The sequence below is a fragment of the Galleria mellonella genome, unplaced genomic scaffold (genome assembly GCF_026898425.1).
Source record: "Galleria mellonella isolate WM207_F2 unplaced genomic scaffold, CSIRO_AGI_GalMel_v1 utg146, whole genome shotgun sequence".
Taxonomy (NCBI): domain Eukaryota; kingdom Metazoa; phylum Arthropoda; class Insecta; order Lepidoptera; family Pyralidae; genus Galleria; species Galleria mellonella.
In genome coordinates, this window is record NW_026441999.1 from 6,854,361 (window position 1) to 6,867,800 (window position 13,440).

General features: G+C 35.2%; 1 protein-coding gene across 1 annotated transcript in view; it reads left to right on the plus strand.

Annotated features, from left to right (window-relative positions):
* Positions 1 to 757: 757 nt before the first annotated feature.
* Positions 758 to 13,440, plus strand: part of LOC113523171 (ribosomal protein S6 kinase alpha-4-like) — a 139,979-nt gene continuing 127,296 nt past the window's right edge. The window contains exon 1 of the mRNA XM_052891907.1: positions 758 to 2,188. Within this exon, the coding sequence (XP_052747867.1) occupies positions 1,549 to 2,188 (640 nt within the window). The 5' untranslated portion in view covers positions 758 to 1,548. The remainder of the gene's footprint in view (positions 2,189 to 13,440) is intronic.

The following is a 13,440-nucleotide window of genomic DNA, read 5'->3' on the forward strand; positions in this document are numbered from 1 at the left end:
ACAAAAAAATAACTTTAGTTAGAAATAGTTCAACATTTCTATGATTATAAACATCACCACCAAAGAAATATAATATAATTAATTATCTAACGAGGCAGCTGTAGGCGACATATTCTACGACTATGACGATATATACATAAGAGACGGGAATTAATATGATATTTTAAGTAAAATTTGATAATTTACCTGAGTCATCTGAAAATTTCAATCAAGTTACTCAAGTCGCGGTAAATGTGGTCGAGATATTGTTAGTGAACAGGTTGATTAGCAAAAAATGCTTTTAGTAATAAACCGCCTTGTTTAAATTATTTAATAATAATATTAATTTTATTTGCTATGATTTTGGATATAAAATATTAGATCTTATAAACTAAAAGTACCTCACAAAATTCACTTAGGTCAAACATGCAAATATTGAAAACAAGTCACAACAACTAAATTTAAAAATTTTTGAAGCATTAAAAAATCAATCATTAAAGAAAAATTACATTACAAAACTGTATAACATTAAATAAAATATTAAGGAATGCAAATCAACCCAATTAAGCATTAAAGAATCAGTAAATCCTATTAATCTATCTATCCAACTACAATTTACATGTGAAAATTCGTGAGGATGTATGGATGAATATTGAATTACATAAAAAAATAAATATCGTAACAAATACTTTATCTATGCTCAGAAAATTAGAACAAAATGTCAAACGTCAATGTCGCAGTCAAGTGTCAAATAAACGGAACTAAATAAACTTATGTTAAGCTAAAATCGTCCTTAACGACTAATGAGTTTACGAATAAACTTAAAGATTTCTGTTATTATTAATAATAAACATCATTTATAAAACGCTAAGATATTGTTACATATGCATTAAGAACATAAATTTATTTACGCAACTAAATTTGCTGTTCGCGCGCAATGTTCACAAATGATGCGGAAATTCTTGTTTGTTGACATTACTTCATACAGTTATGTAGTAGACCGCGCACCGCGCCGTATCTTATTTGCTACGTGTAATTTACTCATATTTACACAAAAATAACGACAGATACAAACAGTGAAAATCATACAAGAAACATTAACAACACAGGACCCATGTAAAGTTATTATTTGTGATTGTGAGTGAAAAAAAGAGCGGGCGAAAATCAGTTCCTAAGCAAGTGGCAGTACGAGCTATTTTTAGCCGGACCTATGGCGGGACGGAGGAGATTTACTTATCACAAATGTGTTTGTGTTGACCTAACATTCTAATTAAGACTTTATGATTAAAAAAAAACGGTGTTTCATTTCTCAATTCGCTATTCATAATTATCAACGATACCACAAACTAGTTTGACAGCTCACAGATGCACTTGCACACGTACACATAAACACTTACAGCAACATGGTATGCATGTGTGCGTTAAAGTGATGTGAATTCTTGCGCTTATCGATTGGCGAGATAATTTCAAGGACGTTAATCAAGACTCCTTGTGTATTATACAATAAACACATTTTAACTTATGGATAATAAAATACACTAATACTGGCAACTTATCAACTTTATAAACATGGAACCGGATTCTTTTAATAACGTAACACCACACAAAAATACAGAATCCAACCAAGCATTTATTACTGATAGTGTAGAATTATCAGATGATACATTTCGCATGAGTCTTGACAATTTCTCAGTAATCGGGGAGAATGTAACTATTGGGGATAGAAACATTTCGATCGAGAGTAATGCAACTTCGTCCGTTGGGACACCTTCACTCCAAATCGCAACCCCCATTCAAACACCGGATGTTCAAACTCCGCCGGCGGAGAAATCCCCGCCAATCATTGAAACACCGAAACCTTCGGACAATTCAAAAACCGAAGAAGCAGTCCGTAAACCGCCAAATTTACTAAAATTATCGCTTACTAAAAAGAACGATGATATGTTTGTAAAACCATCGCCGGTAACGGAGGTCATGTCGCCGGCGAAAATGTTACAATTCGAAGTAGACCTGAGTACTAGCGCGACGCCCACGATGAAACGAGCCGCTATTGATTTTAATTTCTTCGATAAAAACAATTTCGAAGAATACTTCACTGACGTCATAGAGACCAAGGAAGAAAATAAAACGGAACAAGTCGAAGGTAAAACATTTGAAGAAACGCCCGTAATCGTGAATGCTAACACAGTTCGTCATGAAATAGGCTATGGTAAGTATCTTTGGTAAGCAATTAACCTTGTTATTTTACCAATTAAATATAATAAATCGAAGACCTATTTCAACAAGTGTCTAGCGCCTCAGCGCAGCCTACATCTTAGGTAGGTATATAATGAGTCATTAAAATAGAGAATACTTCAAGAGTCACGTTTTAAATGAATATAATATATGAATTTGCGTTTTACAAAAAAAAACAAGAGCAAAACTAGTTATTTTGATTTAAAATCGAAACTACGAATCGATTTTTATAAAAAATTTCTAAATCGGTTTACTGAGTTACTAGGTAACAAATATTAAAAAAATATACATGCGAATTGAGAACTTTTTTTTTGAAGCGTTGAAAAGAGGTAGTTCTCAATCAAGTAGGTAGTTTGATTTTTTTTACGCGTCTATATCGCCAATTGTGACCGATTCTGGTATTTCTCTTTTACAATTGATAGAGTTAACTACGATGTTACGATTTTATATCCATTTATGACAATTTTACGAAGCAAAATCTTTTAGATGCACGATTTCGTATTGAAAATTGTTTTTTTTTTTTTAATATAATATACTTGTCTACGTTATCTATGCAACATCTCGTTCATCGATATGTATATATGTATTTAGACTTGAAGCGTCTCTTATGCTGAGTAAAATAAATTTGTTATTCATCCATGGTGTGATTTTAGTTAATTCTAAAATACCCCGTAGACTATTATATAAAGTTTAGAGAAAAGAATACAGTATAACTCCAACTAAGAACATGGAATTCTATTCCGAAATCTTTAAACTTCAAGTGTGCGCCTAAACCTTTGGTGTGCGCTACACTAGACGATAATCTATAAATGTGTCTAAATATAAAAGAAGTAAACTCTTTTATTATGTCATTTATATTAAATTAGTTTATACTTTGTCATATATTGGACCGAGTGAGACAAAAACTAGTGTACCCATCTCTATCGAAATTTCATGATGAATTAATATGTAATAATTGGGGGGAATGGGATTGTTAGCAATGGTGTTTGACAGCCCCATTGCTAGCAATATACCCTATTAGGTTGACCTCCACGTGGTTCCCCTCTGGAAACCATCGTGAACAATTCTTGTTTTATTCGTCATGATGGGCTAACTGACCTACTTTATCCTCATCTATCATCCCTGACTGGTGCCCCGCCGGTGTATACCGATAGCGAAAAAAAATATGTTATAATTATGGCGGAATCCCTGGAGGACTTGAATACTATGCTCATTGCCCTTATAGTACTTCTCAAGAAGTAAGTCTTAAGATGAGCATGGATAAGTCTCAAATAACGTCTATCGTTCATATCACACCTTAAGCCAGATTATGGCTGGTAACACCACGCTTAGTGGAAGTTGGACTTCACAGTCGGACAAGTTGTCTTTTTTTTTAATGGATGATAATGGAATGGTAACCCCACCCGCGCTATCGGTATATACCGGCGGGGCACCAGTGAAGGATGATAGATAGGTGAGGATGAAGTAGGTCAGTTAGCCCATCGTGACGAATTCCACAAGAAGTGTTCACGATGGTTTCCAGGGGGAACCACGTGGAGATCGACCTAATAAGGCATATTGCTAGCAATAGGGTTATCAAACTCCAATGCTAACAATCCCTTTCTCCCGGACAAGTTGTCTTAGGCATATATACTCGTCGACAACTTTGAGCGTGGTGTCAAGTCATAATCGCTTTAGATGTAATAGTAACGATACAAATGATTTTGGACTTATCCATGTTCATTTTAAGACCTACTTCTTGAGCAGCACTATTGAGGTCTTTGAGCATAATATTCACGCCTAGCAATTGGGTTGGAAACCGCAGTTAGACTTTCACAGATGTTTTAATAGAGACGCTGCTGCCCATCCTTCTACCATTAAGTTGCTTTAGTTGCGTCTTACGACACCTACAGGAAAGGAAGGGGTGGCCCATTCTATGCCGGGACTGGATTCTAGGCTGACCAACTATTCCCATTATTGGGAATATTATTATAATATATGCAATAATAAAAACCAAAACGAGGGCGTGGTTGTGTTTGTGACTCAGAATATTCGGAATATCGTGGCAGAATTTTGTGATACGGGTTTTTCGGATACCCAGTTCTGGCACCAGTTCCCCACAACTTTGGTGTGTCTATGGTATTATTTAAAGTAATCCATTGTACTCAAAAAGTTGTGAGATAAATAAATAAACATTATTACATTATGATTAATTAATAAACAAGAATAGAATGTGAATTTGAGTTTTATTTAATGTTTAACGTCATTTATTCACATTTGTGTAGGTTATATCAATTAAATTACATAGAAGATAATATGGTAATGACTTTATAAAGGCGTATCTAATGAGTATTTCTAGGAAAGTCGTTTGCTTCACATTTTACCTCTGTTCCACTCGTGTTTCTGTTACTGAACAATTCTGCTTGCGTACTTGTATTTTTTGAAGGGATTTGGCAGTTAAATTACTGGATTATCTTATCAGCGGTTAACTATATAGACCTCACTCATAAGAGGGGTTTTACCAGTTGTCGCTTGGCAGGCGCGTTGGCAATCGCAGTTAAGCTTTGGTGATACTTTAAGAGGGACGCTGCTGTTCATCCCTCGTCTATTAAATTTCCTTCATCGCCGTTTACATTATCTTCGAGAAATAAACGGGTAGCAAAGAATGATCATTATCATCATCATTTCAGCCATTACCTGCCCACTGCTGGATGTAGACTGCCATAAGGAACGGTTCTGAACCATTTACATCATGTATGCATAAAATCATATGATAAAATAAATATAAATTATAGGGTACGTAGTCATAACAACACAGTGTTTAGAAAAATAATGTATTAAGAGTACTATGGTAGATACGATTTATTTAGTAATTCCCATAGTAACTTTCCATGAGAGAGACCATCAGCAGTAAACTTATTAGCCATTTCAAGGTGTATAAAAAAATAGTGAGATTACCCAGTTTATGTACATAAATAAATAATGTAATGTTGCAAATAAAAAGTTTATCAAAGCCAGACGATTTTTAAACGAACGACCTTAGCTGAATGACTTTTTTTGTACTACAGTCTGATGAGATAGCAAACGAATTCGATAACGTTTCCGTGTCTTCCAATACCTAGTTCGTACAGATGAAAATTTCCGTGTTCTCGTAATCGAATTGTTAACAGACACTAATTACTTATTGACAACCCATAAAATTGGAAGCAATTTCACAACCTTCGTACGTAGTGATTAACTGAGAAATCTTCATCTGCTTGTAAATTAATAAATTATGGATTCTAGACTTACTTACTAGTTCGACTTTTTTTTGCTTTTTTGTTTTTATACCACAGGTGACATGCAAGCATCCGGCCCAATTGATAATAGGCGGTTACCGTAACCTAGAGAGATATATTTATTGACTGTGCTACTGTCACGATATTTAACTAATTCTATTTAAAATTGTTTAATTATTATTCATTTTACGTTTTAAGTGCTTGGAAGCGGTGTCGAAATCTTAAGTCTTACGAGAGATTTTGCCTCACTCTGCGTGTTCTACCGCTTGTACAACGGATTGTGCTCAGAGGAATTATTCAATATGATGCCTGCGGCCACTTTCTATCATCGTACGGCTCGCCATCGACAGGGAGTTCACCCTCATACCTTACAGCCTCAATGGTCACGTACTGCGCGGTTTCAGAGATGTTTTCTCCCACGAACACTCAGGTTATGGAATGAGCTCCCTGCCGAGGTTTTCCCAAGAGACTACAGCAAGGGGTTCTTCAAAGGGGGGGTAAAGAGGTTTCTTCAGGGTCGGCAACGCGCGCGTATTACCTCTGGTATTGCAGGCGTTCATAAGCTACGGTAACCGCTTACCATCAGGTGGGCCGTATTCTTGTTTGCCACCTCAGTGGTATAAAAAAAAAGTAAAAAGAAGAAGTGAAATTAAAAATATGGTGATAATTTAACTATTATAATAGTAATTAAAAACATCTATGTATTGAAGCATTGAGCACTCCGAGCAAAACAATTGCATACTAAAGTTCAGTTTTACCACTCATTTAAGAACGTACAATCAAGTAACTTACCCTCAACTTTAGACTCTAAGCCAAATATAAACAATACACCTACAAGCCACATGAAAAATTATTATCAGGCATGAACACGATTATCTCCAATTAACTGCACTAATAAAAATATAAACACTCTAATCACACCGACACATATAAATAGTTACAGGAACTCCAATAAGATGAACGATTGCTTATATAAAGAGCACGCATTTAGTCATCCCTCGCCGTCAATAGATGTTGCTACCTATAAGAATAAATTAATAATTTACATAATCGGCGATGAACAAGTTAGTGATTTAGCGTCGGAAATGATTGAAGATAGGGAAAGTAAATGGAATGACATCTACAACATGATTTTGTAAAACCGCATGCAACTAGTTCAGAGATTTTAAAAAGGCAAAAAAAGCCTTATTTCTGCCAAAAAGGTAACAAAAATTACATTGAGATATGTCTCAATGTCATTTTTGTTATGTATGGGATCCAATGACAAAAATCCTTATAGTTTGTTGTCTGATATGTGTAGTACCTTATATGAGTTAAGAGAGTGTAAAATTTTTGTATTGAATGTATTTAATTTAATAACTGTTACCCCAATATTAGATAGATAGATAGATACTCTATTGTTTTCTCCAAAAGATTACAATAGTAAACTTATTATAAATATAAACAATTACAATATTATATTGTTGAATCGAAAGGAATTGTTAGTAATAAAGACTGAGAATCCTATTGCTAGCAATATACCCAACCAGGTCGACCTCCTCGCGGTTCTCCCTGGAAACTATCATACTTAATTCCTGATGAATTCATCATGATGGGCTAACTGGCCTGTTTTCATTCTCATCTATCACCCTTCATTGGTGCTCCGCCAGCATATCCCGTTAGCGCGGGCGGGGTTACCATACCATTATCACCCATCAAAAAAAAACACTATAAAAAAGGCGATAACAAGATATTAATAATTATAATAGACCCATAACTCTTGTACCTGTCATTTCTAAAATATTTGAAACCGTTATGTCAGATAGAATAATAGTTTTCTTAATAAATTCTATTTACTATCTAATTACCAATTTAGTTTCAGAAAACGTAAATCTACAACATTAACTTGTTTTAATCTTAATAAAACCATAACTGAAAACCCTAATGCTGGTAAAAAAATAGTTTTTTCTTTTATACAACTTAGAATGGCAAACAAGCTGACGGCCCACCTGATGGAAAGTGGTAACCGTCGCCTATAGACATGAGCAGTACCATGGACATAACAGAGTATACTGTTTCGCGAGTATCCATATTTTTAGATATGAGTAAAAGCATTTGACTGTGTATCCCATAAAATATTATTAAATAAACTACAAAGCTACGGAATTCGAGGAAAAACCCATGACTGGATTTTTACCTATCTCTGTAACCGACAGCAATGCATTGAAATATCCAATATTAATAAATTTAATCCCAACAATACTTATCAATCTCCATATTGCCGGAACGTATGTGGGGTACCGCAAAGTAGTGTTTTAGGTCCATTGTTATTTTTGCTATACGTAAATGACCTGCCTACTGTCATTAATCAAAATTGTATTTTTTTTTATACAACTTAGAATGGCAAACAAGCTGACGGCCCACCTGATGGAAAGTGGTAACCGTCGCCTATAGACATAAGCAGTACCATGGACATAACAGAGTATACTCGCTGTTGTAAATTTTTTGTATTTAATAAATAAATAAATAAAAAAACAAAAAATACTATTTCACTCATGATACCCCCCATGCGTTGCCATTCCTGAGGACTCAGATGTTATTCCTCTGTACCCAGTAAATTCACGCCATATCCCACCCTTCAAACCGAAACACAGCCATGCAAACACAACTGCTTCACGGTTGAAACACGAATGGGACAGAGGTACCTAAGCAATCGATTTTTGTACAAATTCTCCCTTTGCTGATGACATTACACTTATAGTGAAAGAGGACAATAAAAACATTTCCAAATTTGAAAATGTACTTAATAACATGCTTTTGACTGTGGTAAAATAGTTAGATGAGAATAATTTAAAGGTAAACTTATCCAATTAAATTAATACAAAATTTGACATATAATAGTAAATCATTCGACATTAGAGCTTCTGTAAGCAATAACTATATAAATACTGTTGACAATAGTCAGTTTCTTGTTATGACAATAGATTAATATTGCAACTGGAAATCTTTATCTAATCTGGAAAAATTAAGCAATAAACATAACAAATTTCTGTTCGTATTTTTTTTTCTAATGCATGATAATGGATTGGTTACCCCACCTAACGGTATACAGTGGCGGGGCACCAATGAGGTAGTGATATGTGAGGATGAAGCAGGCCAGTTGATCTATTATGACTAATTTAACAATAAAATTAATCACAATGGTTTCCAGGAGGATCCGCGTGGAGGTCGATCTGATAGGGTATATTGCTAGCAATGGGATTTTTAATACCCATTACTACCATTCCCCTCTCCCTCCTGTGTTTGTATTAAATCATTTATGGAAAACTGCTGGCAAGGAATAAGTATTATTAGTTTACCATGGTTATGTATCATTTCTTTTGAGATACGCCATAATACTGTGGGGTAATTCGGTTGACAGTAATATTGTATTTAAGGCACAAAAAAGTTAGTTGGTTGTAAATCAAGTTAGTTGTAAACCATTGTTTAAAATGAATAAAATACTACCTTTATCTTCTCTTTACCTGTTAGAAATGTGTATTTTTGTTAAGAAACACTCACAATTTTTTAATCGTACACCCCGCCATAAACTTAAATTTCATCCCAACCATCTGGACGAGTGGCGGTCTTGCACCGTGCGTTTTTCAAGTCACTTTCTCCCACGCACAACCACTCTTTGGAATCAATTTCCAGCAGCAGTATTTCCGAACCGATACGACAACATAACCTTCAAGAAAAGAGCATATTCCTTTTTAAAAAGCCGACAGCACACCTGCAATGCCGTTGGTGTTGTAGGTGACAATGGGCGGCGGTAGTCACTTATCATCAGGTGAGCCGCATGCTCGTTTGCCCCCTGTGTTGTAAAAAATATATTAATAATTTAATATTTAGGAAACGAAAAGACATTATAAGCTGCAGTAACAGACATAAAAATGAATTATGTGTACCTATACAACTACTAATTGTATTGAGTACTAACGCTTACTGCAGTGGGGAACGTGATTATTGATAATGAGATTTAATTGCATTAACTATTTTTTTTTAGCAGTACACCCTATCAGGTCGACCTCCACGCGGTTTTCCCTAGAAACTATAATAGTTAATTCTTGTTCAATTGGTCACTTTGCGTCAACTGACCTGCCTTCATCCTCACCTGTCACCCTTTACTGGTGTCCCGATAGCGCAGGCGTTGGTACCATTCCATCTTCTTTCATTAAAAAAAAAACGCTTACTGCATGGCAAAATGGATATATAACCATTTATATATTTATTTATACTTTTTACACATTAAAAATGTCTACAGGGTGGACTTAATGCCTGATGGCATTCTCTACCAGTCAACCGTTACGACAAACAGAGAGAGAGCCAATGAGAGAGAGAAACCATCTACTTGAAAGTTTTAGGAATTGTAACAATATATCCTATTTCAAAAAAAAAGCTCTTCAAGCTATTTCTGGATAAAGTAAATAATTTCAACTCAGTAATTTTTTTTTTTTTAATGATATAAAATTATGAATGATAATAATTAGTTGTGTCCACTTTGTTGTATCCTTTATAACTGTGTATATTTTTAATGAACTTATATTATAATGAATTGACATAACTAGATAAGTATATATACTTATCTAGTTATGTCAATATAAGTATATAAGTATATATATATAAGTATATAGTACTATTGTATATATACTAGATGTGTACAAAAGTCCTCTGTCCCATTCGTGTTTCTGCTGTGAAGCAGTTGTGTTTGCATGGCTGTGTTACGGTTTGAAAGAAGGGTTATGGCAGTGAATTTACAGAGTACAAAGAAATAACACCTGAGTCCTCAAGAATGGCAACGCATGGGACGTATCATGGGCGAAACAGTATACTCTGTCATGTCCATGGTTCTGCTCATATCTATAGGCGACGGTTACTACTTTCCATTAGTTAGGCTGTCAGCTTCTTTGCCATTCTAAGTTGCAAGTTAAGTCATATTAACACGAAGGAAAGAGAAGAATTCATGAGCCACTTTAACTTAAATAAATTTAATGTTGGTCTTATTCAATCTATGTTAGCTGAAATTTTAATTTAAACCAGAAATTTTTGAACATCTCTGTAAATTATCGATGCCCATTAATTCTTCTCTTTCCGCGTCTAGGGAAAGTGGATAAAGTTTTGTTTGAGAAATCAGTTCAGGGTACAATAGGACTGATATACCTGAAGAGCCCTTAAAATAAAATTAAAAAAAAAAGAAAAAAAAATTGCAAAAAAAAAATGTAAATAGACAAAATATTATTGTTATATGTATGTGTAATTCTGTTGAGATTATTTTAATTTTTTGTAAGTTTTTAATATTTCCACGCCTACAGTGGCAGTGTGGCAGAAAAAGATTGGACTAATTTTCTTCTAATCTACTCGTAACACCTACAAAAGTGTACCTTATTCCAGCAAATAAATGAATTCTAATTCCTATGAACACAACTACAATATCAGGGGCATTACGCATACGTTGCCTATTCTGAAAAATTTATCGGCATCTATATTTAAATAACTTTAATGACAAAATGAATAATGATGGTCATTTTTACAAAAGGTATATTACTAATAGCTGTCTCTACTATCAGCCTTTGTAACTTGAGTCTCGTATTGTGTCGGCGACTTTGTTCACATTGTATTTTTAGCAAACATTGAAATTAAGACAATGGAGCTTATCAGCGACTTATTGTGGTACTTTTGACAAACAGATATTTAAATTGAGGGTCATTAGGACCCTACCCTTATTTTTATCGGCTACTTATTGTTCCTGCCAATTTAGGCACGTATTATTAACAAATATTGAAAGAAATATATCTGCTATTTTAACTACGTAGTATTTTTAGTTTTACCAAAGGTGTCTACTTTCAATGGAACTTTAAACAATGGAGGGACTTCATGCTGTAGATATCTTATGTTCCTTGTGACTGAATGTGATAAAACTGTTAAAGTTTTTAAGTTGAAATAACTTATTCGGTAGTTTTCTTGGAAAACCGATCTGCTATTTTCGAGTTAGTATGCATATTTTTTTGAATTCCCAAAGAGGGTTGACGTCAGGCAGGTGGCCGGTCGTAAAACTAAAAACCCAAATTTTTTTGAAATATGGATAAAATCATATTACGCCGACCCCAAATGATTGCGATAAGGGTAAGAAGATGATGATGCATATTTTTTTTAATGGGTGATAATGGAATGGTAACCCCGCCTGCGCTATCGGTATACGCTGGCGGAGCATCAGTGATAGATGATAGGTGAGGATGAAGGCAGGTCAGTCGGTCCATCGTGAAGAATTCAACAAAAATTAACCACGATGGTTTCCAGGGGGAACCACGTGGAGGTCGTTTTTTGATGGGTGAAAATGGTATGGTAACCTCGCCAGCGCTATCGGGATACGCTGGCGGAGCACCAGTGAAGTGTGATAGATGAGAATGAAAACAGGCCAGTTAGCCCATCATGATGAATTCATCAGGAATTAACCATGATAGTTTCCAGGGAGAACCGCGAGGAGGTCGACCTGGTTGGGTATATTGCTAGCAATGAGATTCTCAGTCTGCATTACTAACAATCCCTTTCCCCCCCATAATTTTATATAATGTCTCTGTACCCTATAATCTTACTACCATAACTCACCCTTCAAACCGAAATACAGTAATGTAAGCACAGCTGCGTCATGGCAAAACAAAACTACTTTTGTCTAAAGTTTTTGTCTGATAAATACTAATCAAAACCCGCGTGGAGACTAAGAATCCCATTGCTACCAATATACCCAACCAGGTCGACCTCCTCGCGGTTCTCCCTGTAAACTATCATGGTTAATTCCTGATGAACTCATCATGATGGGCTAACTGGCCTGTTTTCAATCTCATTTATCACCCTTCACTGGTGCTCCGCCAGCGTATCCCGTTAGCGCAGGCGGGGTTACCATACCATTTTCACCCATCAAAAAAAAAAAATTAAAACCCGCGACTTCGTTTGCATGAACAGTATTATATTGATTGTCCGTTTTCCATACTAAATATTCGTATATCTGACTAAACAAATGCACTTTTACATTTGTAACGTAATTTTCCTTATAATTAGACAGTAAGATAATGGGTACTTACTTAATTACTATGTATTTAGTAATTCTTCTACTTAGCAAATATAAGTATAATGGGTCATTATAACAATATTATATTGTAACATAATTATACATAATTAGACATTATGCGTAATTATGAGTAGTTTCTAGAAATGTTATAATGATATGACAATAATTAACAAATTTTGGCAATAGAAAAGTTCCTTATCGCATTACAGAGTGGAACAATTTGTTTGCTTGATTTAAGCCATATAATCGGCAACATATGTATGTTTTTTTTTAATGGATGATAATGGAATGGTAACCCCGCCCGCGCTATCGGTATACACCGGCGGGGCACCAGTGAAGGATGATAGGTGAGAATGAAGTAGGTCAGTTAGCCCATCGTGACGAATTCAAAACATATGTATGTTATAATAATATTAAAATAATACCTAAATAATTGCTACGTAAATACTGAGAATCCCATTGCTAGCAATATACCTAACCAGGTCGACCTCCACGCGGTTCCCCCTGGAAACTATCATAGTTAATTGTTAATGAATTCATCATGATGGGCTAACTGGCCTGTTTTCATTCTCATCGATCACCTTTCACTGGTGCTCCGCCAGCGTATCCCGTTAGCGCGGACAAGGTTACCAATCCATTTTCGTCCAACAAATATACTACTGAGGTGGGAAGGGTGTATTAGTTATGAGGACTACCAGTCCCATAGCTAGCAATATAACCTATCAGGTCAATCTCCACGTGGTCCCCCTTGGAAACCAGCATGGTTAATTCTTGTCGAATTCATCATGGTGGGCCAACTGACCTGCATTCATTCTCCCCTATCATCTTCCACTGATGCTTCGTCGATGTATACCGATAGTGTGGCCGGGTTACCATTCCATTCTC